Consider the following 24076-nt stretch of genomic DNA (forward strand, 5'->3'; position numbering starts at 1 on the left):
GTCTTCAGGATTTCGCTGTGCACCAGTTCACGGGACCCGGTTCCCTATCACGACAACTCTTCTTCACGTTCAGCTTAAGGATTTTTACCGACCAAACCAATGAAATGCAGCAAGTTTTCGGAGCAACCCCGGAGCCCCTTCGGTTCAAACAGCAAAACTTTTTCACAAAGGACAACATAATAAAACAACGGCGAGCTCGAGGCAGCGTCGGTCTGTTATGTGTGTGAGTGGGAATCGGAGGCAGTGATGATCGCCTGTAGCTTAATATCCGGTTGTTTCCTATGGACTTATTACCTTTGCTAATAGTCTGGCCGTGGTTGATGTGTTGATTTACGGACCAGCCTGCTCGTTCTTGAAGCCTTCGTGCTGGGCTATGGGATATTGTTATCGGTGTTTTTCATGGACGGGACAAGGTGATATTTGAAAACCGTGTTGAATGGTGGAGCCTCCGCGTCCTGTCCCGAAGGAGGGAACAAGAATCAACACCGATCACCGTTTGTTTACTGTCCTTACGGTCATTTGAATCACCCGGTCCGTCTTGTTCGTCATTTAATCTAACTACCATCTCCCGTTTCCCAGTAACATTTAGCCTAGAAGACGAAGAGACTACTTTGAGGCTTGAGGGGAATAAAAACTTAGTCCAAAATACTATCATTTCAGGTGAATGATGGGGGACTTTGCAACCCCCGCTGCCGCGAACGGCAGTAACATTTGCATCAACAACAATGCCATGGCGAGTGGCATGAATCCGGGTGTAAACCCCAACAACGTGGGCATACCCAAACACAGCACGGTCGTGGAGAGACTACGGCAGAGGATAGAAGGGTGCAGGCGGCACCATGTCAACTGTGAGAACCGTTACCAGCAAGCCCACGCCGAGCAGCTGGAGCTCGAGCGGAGGGAGACGGTGAGTCTCTACCAGCGGAGCCTGGAGCAGAGGGCGAAGAAGTCTGCCAACAGCAAGCATCAACAGCAGCAAGACCCCGAGTCGGCGTCTTCGACGGAGCAGAGGAACAACACACTTATAGCGGTAAGTTAAAGAGACGGTCACCGGGCCAAGATGCCCGTGGTTTTAGTCTACTCTACATAGTACACACACTACCCCCCCCCCCCCCCCCCCCCCCCACACCCCCGTTAAGTTGGGCTACATCTCCTTCGCCCCCGCCGGAAAAGTTGAGATCATTCTTGTAACTGCGCTTCAGTGAACTGCTCTGAACTCACTCTACGGTTGTTTCAAAACAGTGTGCCAACAAGCGCTTGTGTTTACAAAGTACACAATCCACTCACTTCCCCCTTTGTAGCCAACAACTAACTTTGCGCCTTGTTGTATTTTCATAAAATCTCTTTCCGACTGTGGGAGCCCTTTTGAGAGCAATGCTGCTGTTTTGCTTTTAGCCCAGGCTAACGTTAGCATCGGAAGCTAACTGGGAAGAGTGTCCATAGTTAGCGTTAGCATAGGAAGCTAACTTGGGAGAGTGTCCATAGTTAGCGTTAGCATAGGAAGCTAACTGGGGAGAGTGTCCATAGTTAGTGTTAGCATAGGAAGCTAACTGGGGAGAGTGTCCATAGTTAACGTTAGCATAGGAAGCTAACTGGGGAGAGTGTCCATAGTTAACGTTAGCATAGGAAGCTAACTGGGGAGAGTGTCCATAGTTAGCGTTAGCATAGGAGAGTGTCCATAGTTAGCATAGGAAGCTAACGGGGGAGAGTGTCCATAGTTAACGTTAGCATAGGAAGCTAACTGGGGAGAGTGTCCATAGTTAGCGTTGGCATAGGAAGCTAACTGGGGAGAGTGTCCATAGTTAGTGTTAGCATAGGAAGCTAACTGGGGAGAGTGTCCATAGTTAGCGTTAGCATAGGAGAGTGTCCATAGTTAGGATAGGAAGCTAACGGGGGAGAGTGTCCATGGTTAACGTTAGCATAGGAAGCTAACTGGTGAGAGTGTCCATAGTTAACGTTAGCATAGGAAGCTAACTGGGGAGAGTGTCCATAGTTAACGTTAGTATAGGACGCTAACTGGGGGGGAGTGTCCATAGTTAGTTGGTTGAACACGTTTTAGGGGGGACTACTTGATATGCGGATTACTTTTAAACTGTCGGACGAAGTTCCACACGAGTTGTTTGTCTTTGGTAGTTTAACTGTTACATTTTTCTCTGCGGAAACTTGTTGCAACATTGTTTTCCTGCTCAGCAGCCATTCTCGCCCACGGTTGATCACATTGATGCCAGCATTTTCCAGTTGTTAATAACAGTAAAGCACATTTCCAGCTATACTTCAAATATGAATCACATAACGGTTGAGAGTACTATAGTAGCCTAAATATGTCTCCAGTCGTGATTTCTACTTGACAGTCTCGTCTAGGTGTGTGAGAGGGAAACAGACACAGAATAACAACATACTAGACTACTAGACATCTTGATAAAACAAGAAGCTACTCGACAGGGACGTAATAAACCTATAGGCTACTGTCTGAACTTTAGTTTAGCGGGGTGATAGAATAGTCTAATACTACACTGTTATGTGGATAGATAACTTTTGCTTTTGATAGAGCTAGATTAACAGACAATGGCCAATGCATTACGGTGTATTCCGATTGTATGATGAAACATCGTATGTTTATGTTCACTATTAATTCGCTATTAAACTGATTATGGCAGTAGGCAGATTATGCAGTAGTCGTTTTATCATAAATCGGTGTAAAGTCAATATCGAAGTAACCACACAACGATTAAACACCCATTTGTTTTTTTTAAATATATATGTTTTTAATGTTTCCGATTATTAGGGCATGTAAACATCTTAATATAATAATTGACGCTCCAGCAGTTGATCTGCGCATGTGTCAGCACCAGCCGAGGGAGGTGTCCTCTGTAGCACGAGTGTTGATTTGTGCGTTGTGAACCGTCTTTGGGATCACGACTTTAAAACCATAAGCCTCTGTGAAAAGGAGAAACCAAGAGACAATTATCTCTCTCCTTGTTCATTCACACCTCTACAACAGCGAGTCGGAATGCGACGACATAGCCCCTTTTGTTGTAGCCGGGGCCAATATGCCTTTCAAATGCTAAGTGGTGTCTCGTTGGCGCTCTCCCTTTCTGGAGGCAACCTACTAGGTAGCAAACAAGAAGGAGATAACGCTACTCCCCCCCTCCGTCTCGCCGTTTTTAAGAGTCGTATGTCGCGGAGAGGCAGCGGTGATTGCAATAGAAAAACGACCTACCGCTTCGTGTGGACATTTAACCGAACCGCCCATTAGCTGCTCTTAAGGAAACAGTAGCACCATTTCATGTATTTCTTTTCACTCCCTCTTCTATCTCCCTTTCCCTGCCTGAGCCCAGAAAGAGACCCACTACTAGACGGCAGCTAGATGGCTGTATTCACTCTATATGTTACAAACCAAGGCTCAGGCAGTAGCTTACAAAAACGATACATTCGAATGTTATCGGTCACATACACGTGATTAGCAGATATTATTTGCGGTTGTCGCGAAATGCTTGTGTTTCTAGCTACCACGGTGCGGTAATATCTAACAAATCATATCTAACAAATGACACAACGTATACCCAATACACACATCTAAGTAGGCATTACTTAAGCCTATATACATATGGATGAGCGACGTCAGAGCGGAACGGACCAAGGTGCAGTAGAATAGCATAGAAGTGCGCGTGAGATGGTCGCTCTGTAGAGCCCCGCGAAACGTTCTGTGTCCTAAATGGCACCCTATTCCCTATTGGATCTGGTCTAAAGTAGTGCACTAAATAGGGAATAGTGTGCCGTTTGAGATGGAGCCTAGGTTCTCTCTCTCGCCCCATAAGGTCCCAGACACACCCGTGGGGAGGCACGACAGCCCCTGTAATTATGGTAAACATTAGGCAGCTATTAGAGTGAGAGGAGGGAGCCCTTTGGATTTCATGCTGCCTTTACCCATCAGCCACCACTATTACAGGCTTAGGAAGGTCTCCTCTGTGGTCGTCTCTTCTCACAGCCGTCGAGCCCTGAGTCTGGCGGGAGAGACCGTCTCTTTGGAGATGAGAGCAGACTGCCTCGGTGCAAGAAGTCTACTGCCATGTCTGGGATCGTGTCCTCAGGAGGCTATTTGCCTTGTCAAGCGGTCTAATAACTAGTGATATCTAGGCAGTGTATATTGTTATGAGTAGTAGTGTCGAATAGGACATTTTATACAGTGAGTGACACCCATTACAATCGATGTGTACATTACATCAGCTCATATCGGAGCGCGGATTCTCTCTCCTCTCCAGTCTACACACCTTCTCTGTCTCTGTCTGTGTCGGGGTCTCTCTCCTCTCCAGTCTACACACCTGTCCTTCTCTGTCTCTGTCTGTGTTGGGGTCTCTCCTCTCCAGTCTACACACCTTCTCTGTCTGTGTTGGGGTCTCTCTCCTCTCCAGTCTACACACCTTCTCTGTCTCTGTCTGTGTTGGGGTCTCTCTCCTCTCCAGTCTACACACCTGTCCTTGTCTGTCTCTGTCTGTGTCGGGGTCTCGTTCCTCCTCCTCCTCTGTGTCGGGGTCTCGTTCCTCCTCCAGAGGTGAAGGGCCTTCCCCCTACCCTTGTATTCTCTTGGTGTTTCTGTCGTCTCTCTCTGGGAGGTTCTGTCACTCGTTCCCCAGTGTTGTGTTGAAGCTAACTGGAGAGCTGTGTGTTGTAGGTCAGTAGTGTAACCCTCAGGTTATAACTAGTCTGTTAATACTCACAAAGGGGTTATAAACCCTTTATTACCAGTCTACACAGCATATAAACACTCAGGTTTTACATAACTGTTTGCTGTGTTTAGCTGGACACAGACAAGCTCAGGCCAGAGTTGGTATCTGTCCCACGACTCCTCACCTTGGCATGCTCTCTAGTATGGAATGACACACACACTCTCCTGGCAGAATGGATGGAGTGTGGGTGGCTGAGTTTCATTTATTTTCTGTCCCACTGAGGTGTTCCTCTTCTCCTTCTCTGCCCCCTCCCGTTCCTCTGCTCTCCTCCCTTCCTCTTCCCCTCATGGTCTTCTCCTCTCTCCTCTGACTCTACCTCTCTACCATTCTCCTCTCTCCTCTGATTCTACCTCTCTACCATTCTCCTCTCTCTCTCTCTCCTCTCCATAACTTTTTCCTCCCTCTCCAGTCTCTCCCCCTCTCCTCCTATCCTCCCCTCCCTCCCCCTCCTATCCCCCCTCTCCTCCTCTCCTCCCCTCTCCTCCTCTCCTCCTATCCCCCCTCTCCTCCTATCCCCCCTCTCCTCCCCTCCCCTCCCCTCCCCCCTCCTATCCTCCCTCTCCTCCTATCCTCCCCTCCCCTCCCCCTCCTATCCCCCCTCTCCTCCTATCCTCCCCTCCCTCCCCCTCCTATCCCCCCTCTCCTCCTATCCTCCCCTCCCTCCCTCCCCCTCCTATCCTCCCCTCTCCTCCTCTCCCCTCCTCCTATCCTCCCCTCTCCTCCTATCCTCCCCTCCCTCCTCCTCCTATCCCCCTCTCCTCCTATCCTCCCCTCCCTCCCCCTCCTATCCCCCCTCTCCTCCTATCCTATCCTCCCTCCCCCCTCTCCTCCTATCCTCCCCTCCCTCCCTCCCCCTCCTATCCTCCCTCTCCAGTGTCCCTCCCCCTCCTATCCTCCCTCTCCAGTGTCCCTCCCCCTCTCCCCCTATCCTACCCTCCCTCCCCCTCCTATCCCCTCCCCCTCTCCCTCCCTGCTATCCGGTGTCAGTATTATCTAAAGTGGTGGTGGTATATATTGTTAATACAGTCTGGGATCGCTGCCCAGTAGCTATATTTAACCCAGTGAGCTGGCATGGAGCTGACACACACACACACACACACACACACACACACACACACACACACAGAGGAGGCCCGTGGACGCCGAAATCACACGCAGTGTACAACCCGCCAAACTACCCCTCAATCACAACAGGGCTCAGAGCTGCTCTCTCTCTTCATATTCTGCTGTTTTCTCTCTGTCTCTGGGATTCCCCCTCTCTCTCTCTCTCTCTCTCTCTGTCGCTCTCCTCCTCCTCTACATCTCTCTGTCTCTGGGATTCCTCTCTCTCTCTCTCTCTCTGGCTCTCCCCTCTTCCTTTCGGTGTCTCTCTCCTCCTCCTCTACCTCTCTCTGTTTCGTACCCCCCCCTCTCCTTCTCTCTGGGTGGATGTTTTTAATTTGGCCAGGCTATGTGACCACATTCCCCTCCTTCCAGGCACGTCCACATGTTCATCAGGCTGGCCTGCACCCTGTACTAGGCCTTTCTCCACAGCCTCACACTGTGTACGCAGAGAAGTGAGTGTGTCCCTGTGTGTGTGTCTGTCTGTGTGTGTGTGAGCGTGTCCCTGTGTGTGTCCCTGTGTGTGTGTGTGTCCCAGTGTGTGTGAGTAATGTTATGTTCTTCTCTAAAATACCTCTGTGGATAGTAGTGCCAACAATGGCCAAAGTCCCAGCAGAGTAGAATGCGCATTGAAGACTTCCCCGTCTACTTGACCAGATAGATCCTGGACCATTACACCACAACAGGGCATTTCTACACAGGCCTGTCTGGGAGGAGATCCTGGACCATTACACCACAACAGGGCATTTCTACACAGGCCTGTCTGGGAGGAGATCCTGGACCATTATACCACAACAGGGCATTTCTACACAGGCCTGTCTGGGAGGAGATCCTGGACCATTATACCACAACAGGGCATTTCTACACAGGCCTGTCTGGGAGGAGATCCTGGACCATTATACCACAACAGGGCATTTCTACACAGGCCTGTCTGGGAGGAGATCCTGGACCATTATACCACAACAGGGCATTTCTACACAGGCCTGTCTGGGAGGAGATCGACTGGACCATTATACCACAACAGGGCATTTCTACACAGGCCTGTCTGGGAGGAGATCGACTGGACCATTACACCACAACAGGGCATTTCTACACAGGCCTGTCTGGGAGGAGATCCTGGACCATTACACCACAACAGGGCATTTCTACACAGGCCTGTCTGGGAGGAGATCCTGGGTCATTACACCACAACAGGGCATTTCTACACAGGCCTGTCTGGGAGGAGATCGACTGGATCATTTCTTGAGGCTGGGGGTTACAGCATTGGCCACCGTAACCAAAAGGTTGCTGGTTCGAATCCCAGAGCCGCCAACGTAAAACAAAAATCTGCTGCTGTGCCCTTGACCAAGGCACTTCACCGTGACCCCACTGGCTGCTGGTATCTCTTCACCCTGACCCCGCTGGCTGCTGGTATCTCTTCACCCTGACCCCACTGGCTGCTGGTATCTCTTCACCCTGACCCCACTGGCTGCTGGTATCTCTTCACCCTGACCCCACTGGCTGCTGGTATCTCTTCACCCTGACCCCACTGGCTGCTGGTATCTCTTCACCCTGACCCCACTGGCTGCTGGTATCTCTTCACCCTGACCCCACTGGCTGCTGGTATCTCTTCACCCTGACCCCGCTGGCTGCTGGTATCTCTTCACCCTGACCCCGCTGGCTGCTGGTATCTCTTCACCCTGACCCCGCTGGCTGCTGGTATCTCTTCACCCTGACCCCACTGGCTGCTGGTATCTCTTCACCCTGACCCCGCTGGCTGCTGGTATCTCTTCACCCTGACCCCACTGGCTGCTGGTATCTCTTCACCCTGACCCCACTGGCTGCTGGTATCTCTTCACCCTGACCCCGCTGGCTGCTGGTATCTCTTCACCCTGACCCCGCTGGCTGCTGGTATCTCTTCACCCTGACCCCGCTGGCTGCTGGTATCTCTTCACCCTGACCCGCTGGCTGCTGGTATCTCTTCACCCTGACCCAGCTGGCTGCTGGTATCTCTTCACCCTGACCCCGCTGGCTGCTGGTATCTCTTCACCCTGACCCCGCTGGCTGCTGGTATCTCTTCACCCTGACCCCGCTGGCTGCTGGTATCTCTTCACCCTGACCCCGCTGGCTGCTGGTATCTCTTCACCCTGACCCCACTGGCTGCTGGTATCTCTTCACCCTGACCCCGCTGGCTGCTGGTATCTCTTCACCCTGACCCGCTGGCTGCTGGTATCTCTTCACCCTGACCCCGCTGGCTGCTGGTATCTCTTCACCCTGACCCCGCTGGCTGCTGGTATCTCGGGGGGGAGTTGTTGTTTTACTAGTGTGATCAGCCAGTTAGATCAGCTAGCTGTGTGTCTTGTTGTTTTATTAATGTGATCAGCCAGTTAGATCAGCTAGCTGTGTGTCTTGTTTATTTAGTGTGATCAGCCAGTTAGATCAGCTAGCTGTGTGTCATGTTGTTTTACTAGTGTGATCAGCCAGTTAGATCAGCTAGCTGTGTGTCTTGTTGTTTTAGTAGTGTGATCAGCCAGTTAGATCAGCTAGCTGTGTGTCTTGTTGTTTATTTAGTGTGATCAGCCAGTTAGATCAGCTAGCTGTGTGTCTTGTTGTTTTACTAGTGTGATCAGCCAGTTAGATCAGCTAGCTGTGTGTCTTGTTGTTTTAGTAGTGTGATCAGCCAGTTAGATCAGCTAGCTGTGTGTCTTGTTGTTTATTTAGTGTGATCAGCCAGTTAGATCAGCTAGCTGTGTGTCTTGTTGTATTAGTGTGATCAGCCAGTTAGATCAGCTAGCTGTGTGTCTTGTTGTTTTAGTAGTGTGATCAGCCAGTTAGATCAGCTAGCTGTGTGTCTTGTTGTATTAGTGCGATCATCCAGTTAGATCAGCTAGCTGTGTGTCTTGTTGTTTTAGTAGTGTGATCAGCCAGTTAGATCAGCTAGCTGTGTGTCTTGTTTTTTTAGTGTGATCAGCCAGTTAGATCAGCTAGCTGTGTGTCTTGTTGTTTTACTAGTGTGATCAGCCAGTTAGATCAGCTAGCTGTGTGTCTTGTTTATTTAGTGTGATCAGCCAGTTAGATCAGCTAGCTGTGTGTCTTGTTGTTTTAGTAGTGTGATCAGCCAGTTAGATCAGCTAGCTGTGTGTCTTGTGTCTGAGATGTAACCCCACTTTACATTATTGATGCTGGCCAGCCACTCCTGACACACGCACACACACACATGTTAATTATGAATGATGACATCGCTATACCCCCACAATGACATCGCTATACCCCCACAATGACATCGCTATACCCCCACAATGACATCGCTATACCCCACAATGACATCACTATACCCCCACAATGACATTTCTATACCCCACAATGACATCACGATACCCCCACAATGCCATTTCTATACCCCCACAATGACATCGCTATACCCCATAATGACATCGCTATACCCCCACAATGACATCGCTATACCCCATAATGACATCGCTACATCCCACAATGACATCACTATACCCCATAATGACATCGCTACATCCCACAATGACATCACTATACCCCATAATGACATCGCTACACCCCATAATGACATCGCTATACCCCCACAATGACATCGCTATACCCCATAATGACATCGCTACACCCCATAATGACATCGCTATACCCCACAATGACATCGCTATATCGCTACCCCATAATGACATCGCTATACCCCCATAATGACATCGCTATACCCCATAATGACATCGCTACACCCCACAATGACATCGCTATACCCCATAATGACATCGCTACACCCATAATGACATAATACACCCCATAATGACATCGCTATACCCCCACAATGACATCGCTACACCCCATAATGACATCGCTATACCCCCATAATGACATCGCTACACCCCCATAATGACATCGCTATACCCACACAATGACATCGCATACCCCACAATGGACATCGCTATACCCCACAATGACATCGCTATACCCCATAATGACATCGCTATACCCCCACCATCACTATACCCCATGACATCGCTACACCCCACAATGACATCGCTATACCCCCACAATGACATCGCTATACCCCACAATGACATCGCTACACCCCATAATGACATCGCTATACCCCACAATGACATCGCTATACCCCCACAATGACATCGCTATACCCCACAATGACATCACTATACCCCCACAATGGCATCACTATACCCCCACAATGACATCACTATACCCCACAATGACACTTGAGACTTGTCCCGAAGCTTAGGGTCGTTGTTCTCTTGGAAGGTGAACCCTCATCTGAGCGCTCTGGAGCAGGTTTTCATCAAGGATCTCTCTGAACATTTCTCTGTTCATCTTTCCCTCGATCCTGACTAGTCTCCCAGTCCCTGCTTCTGATAAACACCCCCACAGCCTGATGCTGCCACCACCATGCTTCACCGTAGGGATGGTGCCAGGTTTCCTCCAGACATGACGCTTGGCATTCAGGCCAAAGAGTTCAATCTTGGTTTCACCAGACCAGAGAATCTTGTTTTTCATGGTCCGAGTCCTTTAGGTGCCTTTTGGCAAACTCAAAGCGGGCTGTCATGTACTGAGGAGTGGTTTACACACACACATACCCCCCCCCCCCCCCCCCCCCCACACACACACACACACACCCCCCAGAGTGTGTCATCACCCTGTGTAGCATGAGGCAGATGGGACACAGTGGACATCAGCTTGGCTCTGAGGGACACCTGCTGCTAACACAATCCATACTCTACCTCTACCTCCCCTCTACCTCTACCTCCCCTCTACCTCTAACACAATCCCCTCTCCACTCTCCTCTCCTCTCTCCCCTCCTCTCTACCACTCTCCTCTCTCCTCTCTCCCCTCCTCTCTAACCCTCTCTCCTCTCCTCTCGACCCCTCTCTCCTCTCCTCTCTCCCCTCCTCTCTACCACTCTCCTCTCTCCCCTCCTCGCTACCCCTCTCTCCCCTCCTCTCTACCCCTCTCTCCTCTCTCCTCTCCCCTCTACCCCCCCCTCTCCTGTCCTCTCCTCCACCCCAGAGGTGATCTCTTGTTCATCCTAGCTGACTTAGTCCACTAAATCTCTCTCTGCTCTTCACGCCCACGACAACCAAGAGGCCAAATCCTCATCTAAGTAGGAATTACTCTGCAGGCTCAGGTTTACCTAGCTACCTGTATATACGCACGCACGCGCACACACACACACACACACACACACTGAATGACTCCCTCCCTCCCTCCCCTATGTTCTCTCTCTCTCTGTCTGTGTGTGTCCTCTATGTTATGTGTGTGTGTGTGTGTGTCCTCTATGATCTCTCTCTCTCTGTCTGTGTGTGTCCTCTATGTTCTGTGTGTGTGTGTCCTCTATGATCTCTGTGTGTCTATGTTCTCTGTGTGTGTGTGTCCTCTATGTTCTCTGTGTGTGTGTCCTCTATGTTCTCTGTGTGTGTGTGTGTGTGTCCTCTATGTTCTCTGTGTGTGTGTGTGTGTGTGTCCTCTATGTTCTCTGTGTGTGTGTGTGTCCTCTATGTTCTCTGTGTGTGTGTGTCCTCTATGTTCTCTGTGTGTGTGTGTCCTCTATGTTCTCTGTGTGTGTGTTAGTCCTCTATGTTCTCTGTCTGTGTGTGTCCTCTATGTTCTCTCTGTGTGTGTGTGTGTCCTCTATGTTCTCTGTGTGTGTGTGTGTCCTCTATGTTCTCTGTGTGTGTGTGTGTCCTCTATGTTCTCTGTGTGTGTGTGTCCTTTATGTTCTCTGTGTGTGTGTGTCCTTTATGTTCTCTGTGTGTGTGTGTGTGTCCTTTATGTTCTCTGTGTGTGTGTGTGTGTCCTTTATGTTCTGTGTGTGTGTGTGTGTGTGTTAGTGTGTGTGTGTGTGTCCTCTATGTTCTCTGTTTGTGTGTGTGTTAGTGTCTGTGTGTGTCCTCTATGTTCTCTCTGTGTGTGTGTGTGTCCTCTATGTTCTCTGTGTGTGTGTGTTAGTGTGTGTGTGTGTGTGTGTCCTCTATGTGTGATGTTTGATGTTATTCCTGCTGGAGAAACACCTTCCAATTGAACCCCTCCATGACATTTTTATCAACATTCCCTGGGAGTGTGTGTGTGTGTGTGTGTGTCTGCGTGCAAGTGGGTGTGTCTAAGTGAGAGCACGTGTGTGTGTGTGTGTGTGTGTGTGTGTGTGTGGTGCCCCAGGCTGCATCAATAGCCATTAGAGCACCAGGCTGAGTAATGGTGCTACAGTGGGTCCTGCAGAAACAACACATTATCTGATAACACTGCAGAGACATTATGAGGAATAAAACATTGAGGGGAGAGAGAGAGTCTTTAGAACAGGAGAAGAGGAGACACGTCTGGGACCCGGTTGAAAGGGATTGTTCCTTTTTGGTGTAAGTGTGTGTAAATGTTGTGGTTCTGAGTAGGAGGAGTTGATTGGTTGAAAAAGGAGTATTGCTCTTCATCATTACAATTCATATTTCTATATTTCCATAATTCTCTATCCCTCTTTCCCTCCTCTAGTCTTTCTCCTCCCCTCGCATTTCTCTCTCTCTCTCGTCCTCCCTATTCTCATCTTTCCTCTCTCTCTCTCATCCTCCCTATTCTCATCTCTCCTTCCTCTGTCTCTCTCTCTCTCTCTGTCTCTCTGTCTCTCTCTCTCGTCCTCCCTATTCTCATCTCTCCTTCCTCTGTCTCTCTCTCTCTCTCTCTCGTCCTCCCTATTCTCATCTCTCTCTCCTCTCAGTGAGCAGCCCAGTCAGGCTGTAGTGTGTTAATGACTTCCTGGTAGCTTCCTAAAATAGCCCTGATAACAATCACAAACAAGGAAGAGAACAGGTCTGACGTCTCACCCCCCCCCCCCCCCCCTTTCTCTCTCTCTGTCCATCCAGTTAAATGGTTGTTTGCTTTGGGGAGAAGAGGAAGGAGAAAATGACTCCTCCTCTCACATTCTCTGTGTGTCTTTCCCCCTCTTTTTCTCTCGCTCACTCCCCGTCTCACTCTCTCTCTCTCTGCCCTCTCTTTCTTTCTCTCCTCTCTCTGCCCTCTCTTTCTCTCTCTGCCCTCTGCCCCTCTCTCTCTCTCTCTTCTGCCCTCTCTCTGCCCTCTGCCCTCTGCCCTCTCTCTGCCCTCTCTTTCTGCCCTCTCTCTGCCCTCTGCCCTCTCTCTGCCCTCTGCCCTCTCTCTGCCCTCTCTTTCTCTCTCTCTGCCCTCTGCCCTCTCTCTGCCCTCTCTTTCTCTCTCTCTGCCCTCTGCCCTCTCTCTGCCCTCTGCCCTCTCTCTGCCCTCTTTCTTTCTCTCTCTCTGCCCTCTCTCTGCCCTCTCTTTTCTTTCTCTCTCTCTGCCCTCTGCCCTCTCTCTGCCCTCTCTTTCTTTCTCTCTCTCCTCTCTCTGCCCTCTCTTTCTTTGTCTCTCTCTGCCCTCTCTGCCCCCTCTCTCTCTCTCTGCCCTCTCTTTCTCTCTCTCCTCTCTCTGCCCTCTCTCTCTCTTTCACTACATTTTAACTACAGCCTGACCGATGTATATCGATTGGTTCACTGATAATATAGGCTGATGTTGACCATTTAACTCTATATCGGTACAGACTGATGTTGACCATTTAACTCTATATTGGTATAGGCTGATGTTGACCATTTAACTCTATATTGGTATAGACTGATGTTGACCATTTAACTCTATATTGGTACAGACTGATGTTGACCATTTAACTCTATATTGGTACAGACTGATGTTGACCATTTAACTCTATATTGGTACAGACTGATGTTGACCATTTAACTCTATATTGGTACAGACTGATGTTGACCATTTAACTCTATATTGGTACAGACTGATGTTGACCATTTAACTCTATATTGGTATAGGCTGATGTTGACCATTTAACTCTATATTGGTATAGACTGATGTTGACCATTTAACTCTATATTGGTACAGACTGATGTTGACCATTTAACTCTATATTGGTATAGGCTGATGTTGACCATTTAACTCTATATTGGTACAGACTGATGTTGACCATTTAACTCTATATTAATGCAGACTGGTGTTGACCATTTAACTCTATATTGGTACAGACTGATGTTGACCATTTAGCTCTATATTGGTATAGACTGATGTTGACCATTTAACTCTATATTGGTGCAGACTGATGTTGACCATTTAACTCTATATTGGTACAGACTGATGTTGACCATTTAACTCTATATTGGTACAGGCTGATGTTGACCATTTAACTCTATAATGGTGCAGACTGATGTTGACCATTTAACTCTATATTGGTGCAGACTGATGTTGGCCATTTAACTCTATATTGGTATAGGCTGATGTTGACCATTTAACTCTATATTGGTACAGACTGATGTTGACCATTTAACTCTATATTGGTATAGGCTGATGTTGACCATTTAACTCTATATTGGTGCAGGCTGATGTTGACCATTTAACTCCATATTGGTGCAGGCTGATGTTGACCATTTAACTCTATATTGGTGCAGGCTGATGTTGACCATTTAACTCTATATTGGTACAGGCTGATGTTGACCATTTAACTCTATATTGGTGCAGACTGATGTTGACCATTTAACTCTATATTGGTGCAGACTGATGTTGGCCATTTAACTCTATATTGGTATAGGCTGATGTTGACCATTTAACTCTATATTGGTACAGACTGATGTTGACCATTTAACTCTATATTGGTGCAGGCTGATGTTGACCATTTAACTCTATATTGGTATAGGCTGATGTTGACCATTTAACTCTATATTGGTACAGACTGATGTTGACCATTTAACTCTATATTAATGCAGACTGATGTTGACCATTTAACTCTATATTGGTACAGACTGATGTTGACCATTTAGCTCTATATTGGTATAGACTGATGTTGACCATTTAACTCTATATTGGTGCAGACTGATGTTGACCATTTAACTCTATATTGGTACAGACTGATGTTGACCATTTAACTCTATATTGGTACAGGCTGATGTTGACCATTTAACTCTATATTGGTGCAGACTGATGTTGACCATTTAACTCTATATTGGTGCAGACTGATGTTGGCCATTTAACTCTATATTGGTATAGGCTGATGTTGACCATTTAACTCTATATTGGTACAGACTGATGTTGACCATTTAACTCTATATTGGTACAGGCTGATGTTGACCATTTAGCTCTGTATTGGTATAGACTGATGTTGACCATTTAACTCTATATTGGTACAGACTGATGTTGACCATTTAACTCTATATTGGTGCAGACTGATGTTGACCATTTAACTCTATATTGGTGCAGACTGATGTTGACCATTTAACTCTATTGGTACAGACTGATGTTGACCATTTAACTCTATATTGGTACAGACTGATGTTGACCATTTAACTCTATATTGGTACAGACTGATGTTGACCATTTAACTCTATATTGGTACAGACTGATGTTGACCATTTAGCTCTATATTGGTATAGACTGATGTTGACCATTTAACTCTATATTGGTATAGGCTGATGTTTACCATTTAACTCTATATTGGTGCAGACTGATGTTGACCATTTAACTCTATATTGGTGCAGACTGGTGTTGACCATTTAACTCTATTGGTGCAGACTGATGTTGACCATTTAACTCTATATTGGTACAGACTGATGTTGACCATTTAACTCTATATTGGTAAAGACTGATGTTGACCATTTAACTCTATATTGGTATAGGCTGATGTTGACCATTTAACTCTATATTGGTGCAGGCTGATGTTGACCATTTAACTCCATATTGGTGCAGGCTGATGTTGACCATTTAACTCTATATTGGTGCAGACTGATGTTGACCATTTAACTCTATATTGGTGCAGACTGATGTTGACCATTTAACTCTATATTGGTGCAGACTGATGTTGACCATTTAACTCTATATTGGTACAGACTGATGTTGACCATTTAACTCTATATTGGTATAGGCTGATAACTCAATGTGATCATTCTCATGTTATTTTTGTCACAATGTATGAAATCATTTGGAGTCTAGTTATGGAAAATTGCTCTTTTGGATGTTTATGAGAATTCAGTGTGGGAAAATGACACCTTTTAATTCTCTAACCCCCCAAAACAACCCAAAACAAAACATGGCCCCCTTCCTAAACTGTAATCATTTTTAACCAAACAGCTTGTGTTGAGCTTTATATATATATATCTAAAGAGGTGCTTTACACCTGCAACGGACAAACATGAAATATGAACCCAGCTTTCTCTACCACCTGAGAAGGAGAGGCGGAGGGAGAGGCGGAGGGAGAGGCGGAGGGAGAGGCGGAGGGAGAGTGGGAGAGGCGGAGGGAGAGTAGGAGAGGCGGAGGGAGAGGCGGAGGGAGAGTAGGAGAGGCGGAGGGAGAGTAGGAGAGGCGGAGGGAGAGTAGGAGAGGCGGAGGGAGAGTAGGAGAGGCGGAGGGAGAGTAGGAGAGGCGGAGGGAGAGTAGGAGAGGCGGAGGGAGAGTAGGAGAGGCGGAGGGAGAGTAGGAGAGGCGGAGGGAGAGGCGGAGGGAGAGTAGGAGAGGCGGAGGGAGAGTAAGAGAGGCGGAGGGAGAGTAGGAGAGGCGGAGGGAGAGTAGGAGAGGCGGAGGGAGAGTAGGAGAGGCGGAGGGAGAGGCGGAGGGAGAGTAGGAGAGGCGGAGGGAGAGTAGGAGAGGCGGAGGGAGAATAGGAGAGGCGGAGGGAGAATAGGAGAGGCGGAGGGAGAGTAGGAGAGGCGGAGGGAGAGGCGGAGGGAGAGGCGGAGGGAGAGGCGGAGGGAGAGGCGGAGGGAGAGTAGGGGAGGCGGAGGGAGAGTAGGGGAGGCGGAGGGAGAGTAGGAGAGTAGGAGAGGCGGAGGGAGAGTAGGAGAGGCGGAGGGAGAGGCGGAGGGAGAGTAGGAGAGGCGGAGGGAGAGTAGGGGAGGCGGAGGGAGAGGCGGAGGGAGAGTAGTAGAGGCGGAGGGAGAGTAGGAGAGGCGGAGGGAGAGTAGGGGAGGCGGAGGGAGAGGCGGAGGGAGAGTAGGAGAGGCGGAGGAGAGGCGGAGGGAGAGGAGGAGAGGCGGAGGGAGAGGAGGAGAGGCGGAGGAGAGGCGGAGGGAGAGTAGGAGAGGCGGAGGGAGAGGCGGAGGGAGAGTAGCATTTTTGATTTGTGGTGTTCAGTGCCCACACTGACGTCAGGAGAAGGAACTCTCGTCCAAAACGTAGAGGGCACTGTTTATACCAGGGGCTCCCAAACGGTTTCCGTCTTCGACCCCATTCTGACATCTGACCGTTCTCAACCCCAACCGCGTGAAAGGAAATGATGTAATAAACAGACCATGTTTACGTTTAATGTGGGGCGATGACATCATGTCTCTTACCTCACCACCACTAATGAGATGGGTGTGGCTTGTTGCATGTTGCGTCGGAGCTTCTCCAAGTCAGGGGGCGGGGTCATCTCTGCTGTCACATCCAAACAGAATCCATATTTTGTTTTATGGTGCTTTCAAGACCACTGGTAACTCTGGGAAAAAAGTCTGAGGTCATATCATGACGTCAGTGATCTTCAGGTCGGAAAGTCGGAGCTAGAAAGACACACGAGTTCCTGAGTTGGAATTTCGAGTTGATGACCAACGGAACAAGAAAACAACAAGAACCAACAAAAATGCATTTAGAGCCCCCCCCCCCCCCCCGAGTTCCCAGTTGTCTTGAACGCACTGATGTCGGAAGTCGGACATTTCCCAGTTGTCTTGAACGCACTGATGTCGGAGGTCGGACATTTCCCAGTTCCCAGTTGTCTTGAACGCACTGATGTCGGAAGTCGGACATTTCCCAGTTGTCTTGAACGCACTGATGTCGGAAGTCGGACATTTCCCAGTTCCCAGTTGTCTTGAACGCACTGATGTCGGAAGTCGGACGTTTCCCAGTTGTCTTGAACGCACTGATGTCGGAAGTCGGACATTTCCCAGTTGTCTTGAATGCACTGATGTCGGAAGTCGGACATTTCCCAGTTCCCAGTTGTCTTGAACGCACTGATGTCGGAAGTCGGACATTTCCCAGTTGTCTTGAACGCACTGATGTCGGAAGTCGGACATTTCCCAGTTCCCAGTTGTCTTGAACGCACTGATGTCGGAAGTCGGACATTTCCCAGTTCCCAGTTGTCTTGAACGCACTGATGTCGGAAGTCGGACGTTTCCCAGTTGTCTTGAACGCACTGATGTCGGAAGTCGGACATTTCCCAGTTGTCTTGAATGCACTGATGTCGGAAGTCGGACATTTCCCAGTTCCCAGTTGTCTTGAACGCACTGATGTCGGAAGTCGGACATTTCCCAGTTGTCTTGAACGCACTGATGTCGGAAGTCGGACATTTCCCAGTTGTCTTGAACGCGGCACTGATGCAGACGAGAGCACTGCTGACTCCACGTTCACACCGATATGAGCTGTTGACCGTTACCGTGAGTTTTAATGTTCTGTGGGAGACGGCAGGGCTTTTTATCCCCATTCACCAGTCTAGTGCAGCCGTTTCCCTGGACCAGTCTAGTGCAGCTGTTTCCTTGGTCCAGTCTAGTGCAGCCGTTTCCCTGGTCCAGTCTAGTGCAGCTGTTTCCTTGGTCCAGTCTAGTGCAGCCGTTTCCCTGGTCCAGTCTAGTGCAGCTGTTTCCCTGGACCAGTCTAGTGCAGCTGTTTCCCTGGTCCAGTCTAGTGCAGCCTTGGTCCAGTCTAGTGCAGCTGTTTCCCCTGGTCCAGTCTAGTGCAGCTGTTTCCCCTGGTCCAGTCTAGTGCAGCTGTTTCCCCTGGTCCAGTCTAGTGCAGCTGTTTCCCCTGGTCCAGTCTAGTGCAGCTGTTTCCCCTGGTCCAGTCTAGTGCAGCTGTTTCCCCTGGTCCAGTCTAGTGCAGCTGTTTCCCCTGGTCCAGTCTAGTGCAGCTGTTTCCCTGGACCAGTCTAGTGCAGCTGTTTCCCCTGGTCCAGTCTAGTGCAGCTGTTTCCCCTGGTCCAGTCTAGTGCAGCTGTTTCCTTGGTCCAGTCTAGTGCAGCTGTTTCCTTGGTCCAGTCTAGTGCAGCTGTTTCCTTGGTCCAGTCTAGTGCAGCCGTTTCCCTGGTCCAGTCTAGTGCAGCTGTTTCCCTGGACCAGTCTAGTGCAGCTGTTTCCCTGGTCCAGTCTAGTGCAGCCTTGGTCCAGTCTAGTGCAGCTGTTTCCCCTGGTCCAGTCTAGTGCAGCTGTTTCCCCTGGTCCAGTCTAGTGCAGCTGTTTCCCCTGGTCCAGTCTAGTGCAGCTGTTTCCCCTGGACCAGTCTAGTGCAGCTGTTTCCCCTGGTCCAGTCTAGTGCAGCCTTGGTCCAGTCTAGTGCAGCTGTTTCCCTGGACCAGTCTAGTGCAGCTGTTTCCCTGGTCCAGTCTAGTGCAGCTGTTTCCCCTGGACCAGTCTCGTGCAGCTGTTTCCCTGGACCAGTCTAGTGCAGCTGTTTCCCTGGACCAGTCTAGTGCAGCTGTTTCCCCTGGACCAGTCTAGTGCAGCTGTTTCCCCTGGACCAGTCTAGTGCAGCTGTTTCCCTGGACCAGTCTAGTGCAGCTGTTTCCTTGGACCAGTCTAGTGCAGCTGTTTCCTTGGACCAGTCTAGTGCAGCTGTTTCCCTGGACCAGTCTAGTGCAGCTGTTTCCCTGGACCAGTCTAGTGCAGCTGTTTCCCTGGTCCAGTCTAGTGCAGCTGTTTCCCTGGACCAGTCTAGTGCAGCTGTTTCCCTGGACCAGTCTAGTGCAGCTGTTTCCCTGGACCAGTCTAGTGCAGCTGTTTCCCTGGACCAGTCTAGTGCAGCTGTTTCCCTGGACCAGTCTAGTGCAGCTGTTTCCCTGGACCAGTCTAGTGCAGCTGTTTCCCTGGACCAGTCTAGTGCAGCTGTTTCCCTGGACCAGTCTAGTGCAGCTGTTTCCCTGGACCAGTCTAGTGCAGCTGTTTCCCTGGTCCAGTCTAGTGCAGCTGTTTCCATGGACCAGTCTAGTGCAGCTGTTTCCCTGGACCAGTCTAGTGCAGCCTTGGACCAGTCTAGTGCAGCTGTTTCCCTGGACCAGTCTAGTGCAGCTGTTTCCCTGGACCAGTCTAGTGCAGCTGTTTCCCTGGACCAGTCTAGTGCAGCCTTGGACCAGTCTAGTGCAGCTGTTTCCCTGGACCAGTCTAGTGCAGCTGTTTCCCCTGGTCCAGTCTAGTGCAGCTGTTTCCCCTGGTCCAGTCTAGTGCAGCTGTTTCCCCTGGTCCAGTCTAGTGCAGCTGTTTCCTTGGTCCAGTCTAGTGCAGCTGTTTCCTTGGTCCAGTCTAGTGCAGCCGTTTCCCTGGTCCAGTCTAGTGCAGCTGTTTCCCTGGACCAGTCTAGTGCAGCTGTTTCCCTGGTCCAGTCTAGTGCAGCCTTGGTCCAGTCTAGTGCAGCTGTTTCCCCTGGTCCAGTCTAGTGCAGCTGTTTCCCCTGGTCCAGTCTAGTGCAGCTGTTTCCCCTGGTCCAGTCTAGTGCAGCTGTTTCCCCTGGTCCAGTCTAGTGCAGCTGTTTCCCTGGTCCAGTCTAGTGCAGCTGTTTCCCTGGTCCAGTCTAGTGCAGCTGTTTCCCTGGTCCAGTCTAGTGCAGCTGTTTCCCTGGTCCAGTCTAGTGCAGCTGTTTCCCTGGTCCAGTCTAGTGCAGCTGTTTCCCTGGTCCAGTCTAGTGCAGCTGTTTCCCTGGACCAGTCTAGTGCAGCTGTTTCCCTGGACCAGTCTAGTGCAGCTGTTTCCCTGGACCAGTCTAGTGCAGCTGTTTCCCTGGACCAGTCTAGTGCAGCCTTGGACCAGTCTAGTGCAGCTGTTTCCCTGGTCCAGTCTAGTGCAGCTGTTTCCCTGGTCCAGTCTAGTGCAGCCTTGGACCAGTCTAGTGCAGCTGTTTCCCTGGTCCAGTCTAGTGCAGCTGTTTCCCTGGACCAGTCTAGTGCAGCCTTGGACCAGTCTAGTGCAGCTGTTTCCCTGGACCAGTCTAGTGCAGCTGTTTCCCCTGGTCCAGTCTAGTGCAGCTGTTTCCCTGGTCCAGTCTAGTGCAGCTGTTTCCCTGGACCAGTCTAGTGCAGCTGTTTCCCTGGACCAGTCTAGTGCAGCTGTTTCCCTGGACCAGTCTAGTGCAGCTGTTTCCCTGGACCAGTCTAGTGCAGCTGTTTCCCTGGTCCAGTCTAGTGCAGCTGTTTCCCTGGTCCAGTCTAGTGCAGCTGTTTCCCTGGTCCAGTCTAGTGCAGCTGTTTCCCTGGTCCAGTCTAGTGCAGCTGTTTCCCTGGTCCTGTCTAGTGCAGCTGTTTCCCTGGTCCAGTCTAGTGCAGCTGTTCCCCTGGACCAGTCTAGTGCAGCTGTTTCCCCTGGTCTCTGGTTGAATTGGGTCTTTTACATTTCAATACTTTCCATTTCCATTTAAAGGTGAACCCCATTACAAGGACCATATTATAATTTTTACTTCTTCGGGATTTGTGACATTTTCCCGGGGTCGCGACCCCTAGTTTGGGAACCGCTGGTCTAGGGGCTCATCCAAAATGGTACTAGGCCCATAATGTAGTGTTCTAATAATATGGCCTTCAACAGACACGTATCCTACAGTCCCGGCCCCAGCGGGAATCCAACCCACAACCCTGCACTACACATCTCTTGAATACTGTTCTAATTCCACTGTTCTATACCTCTGTTCTGTTCCGCTGTTCTGTTCCACTGTTCTGTTCCGCTGTTCTATTCCGCTGTTCTATTCCACTGTTCTGTACCGCTGTTCTGTACCTCTGTTCTATTTCCACTGTTCTGTTCCACTGTTCTATTCCACTGTTCTGTTCCACTGTTCTATACCACTGTTCTATTCCACTGTTCTGTTCCACTGTTCTGTTCCACTGTTCTATACCACTGTTCTATTCCACTGTTCTATACCACTGTTCTGTTCCGCTGTTCTATTCCGCTGTTCTATACCACTGTTCTATTCCACTGTTCTATTCCACTGTTCTGTTCCGCTGTTCTATTCCACTGTTCTGTTCCGCTGTTCTATTCCGCTGTTCTATACCACTGTTCTATTTCCACTGTTCTGTTCCACTGTTCTATTCCACTGTTCTATTCCACTGTTCCGTTCCACTGTTCTATACCACTGTTCCATTCCACTGTTCTATTCCACTGTTCTATTCCACTGTTCCATTCCGCTGTTCCATTCCACTGTTCTATTCCACTGTTCTATTCCACTGTTCTATTCCACTGTTCTGTTCCGCTGTTCTGTTCCACTGTTCTATACCACTGTTGTGTTCCACTGTTCTATACCACTGTTCTATACCACTGTTGTGTTCCACTGTTGTGTTCCACTGTTCTATTCCACTGTTGTGTTCCACTGTTCTATTCCACTGTTCTATTCCACTGTTCTATTCCACTGTTCTATTCCACTGTTCCATTCCACTGTTCCATTCCACTGTTCCATTCCACTGTTCCATTCCGCTGTTCCATTCCACTGTTCTATTCCACTGTTCTGTTCCACTGTTCTATTCCACTGTTCTATACCACTGTTCTGTTCCACTGTTCTATACCACTGTTGTGTTCCGCTGTTCTATTCCGCTGTTCTGTTCCGCTGTTCTATACCACTGTTGTGTTCCACTGTTCTATACCACTGTTCTATACCACTGTTGTGTTCCACTGTTGTGTTCCACTGTTCTATTCCACTGTTGTGTTCCACTGTTCTATTCCACTGTTCTGTTCCACTGTTCTGTTCCACTGTTCTATTCCACTGTTCTGTTCCACTGTTCTGTTCCACTGTTCTGTTCCACTGTTCTATTCCACTGTTCTATTCCACTGTTCTATTCCACTGTTCTATTCCACTGTTCTATTCCACTGTTCTATACCACTGTTCTGTTCCACTGTTCTATTCCACTGTTGTGTTCCACTGTTCTATTCCACTGTTCTGTTCCACTGTTGTGTTCCACTGTTCTGTTCCACTGTTCTATTCCACTGTTCTGTTCAACTGTTCTATTCCACTGTTCTGTTCAACTGTTCTATTCTACTGTTCTGTTCCACTGTTCTGTTCCACTGTTCTATTCCACTGTTCTATTCCACTGTTCTATTCCACTGTTCTATTCCACTGTTCTATACCACTGTTCTATATCACTGTTGTGTTCCACTGTTCTATTCCACTGTTGTGTTCCACTGTTCTATTCCACTGTTCTGTTCCACTGTTCTATACCACTGTTCTATACCACTGTTCTATACCACTGTTCTATTCCACTGTTCTATACCACTGTTCTATTCCACTGTTCTATTCCACTGTTCTGTTTCACTGTTCTATTCCACTGTTCTATTCCACTGTTCTGTTTCACTGCTCTATTCCACTGCTCTATTCCACTGTTCCGTTCCACTGTTCTATGATGTGTTGCTGCTGTGCTTCAGAACAGGCTGCTGTTACGTGTCTTTTCTATTGTCATGTGTAACATGTACAAGTCACGCTCCCTCGCTTCTCTCCTCCTCTCCCTCCTCCTCTCTTTATCCTCATCTCAATCTCCTCTCCATCTCTCTCTCTCTCCGTCTCTCACACGCTCGGTCTCTCTCTCCGTCTCTCACACTTTCAGTCTCTCTCGATATCGTTCGCTCTCGCTCTCTCGCTCGCTCCTCTCTCCATCTCTCCCTCTTCATCTCTCCCTCCGGGGTGTGTGACCGGGGGACTGGCTGCTTTTGCGGATTGTCTCACGACGTTGTCATGGTGACTGTGATGCAGAGGCTGCCTGTCTGCTCAGATATGTCAAGTGTGTGTCTGTGTGTGTTAGAGTAAGGTAGAGAGGGGGGGGGTGTACTGTGTCTAGTGTACTGTGTGTTAGGTAGAGTAAAAGCGAGGGAGAAAAGGAGAGAGAGAGAGAGAGGTTTCTGAATGTCTGTGTGTTTCAGTTGGACTGTGTCTGTTTCTGTGGTAAAAAGCCAGGCGGCTTCGAGAGGAAGTGTTTGGAGAATTATGTAATGTCCTCTTCTTCTAGAAAAAAAAGACTCTTTCTTTCTGAAAAGCATTTCACTATTAAATACTGAACGCTGCTGCCCTCGTCCACTGCTAAACCTCATCCACTGCTGCCCTCGTCCACTGCTAAATCTCATCCACTGCTGCCCTCATCCACTCTGCCCTCGTCCACTGCTAAACCTCATCCACTGCTAAACCTCGTCCACTGCTAAACCTCATCCACTGCTAAACCTCGTCCCCTGCTAAACCTCATCCACTGCTAAACCTCGTCCACTGCTAAACCTCATCCACTGCTGCCCTCGTCCACTGCTAAACCTCATCCACTGCTAAACCT

The 24076-nt window shown here is 49.1% G+C and overlaps 1 protein-coding gene across 1 annotated transcript in view; it reads left to right on the forward strand.

Annotated features, from left to right (window-relative positions):
- Positions 1-667: 667 nt before the first annotated feature.
- Positions 668-24076, forward strand: part of LOC139394442 (mastermind-like protein 3) — a 221144-nt gene continuing 197735 nt past the window's right edge. Inside the window, exon 1 of the mRNA XM_071142509.1 lies at positions 668-1030. Within this exon, the coding sequence (XP_070998610.1) occupies positions 668-1030 (363 nt within the window). The remainder of the gene's footprint in view (positions 1031-24076) is intronic.

This window comes from Oncorhynchus clarkii, unplaced genomic scaffold (assembly GCF_045791955.1).
Source record: "Oncorhynchus clarkii lewisi isolate Uvic-CL-2024 unplaced genomic scaffold, UVic_Ocla_1.0 unplaced_contig_2515_pilon_pilon, whole genome shotgun sequence".
Taxonomy (NCBI): Eukaryota; Metazoa; Chordata; class Actinopteri; order Salmoniformes; family Salmonidae; genus Oncorhynchus; species Oncorhynchus clarkii.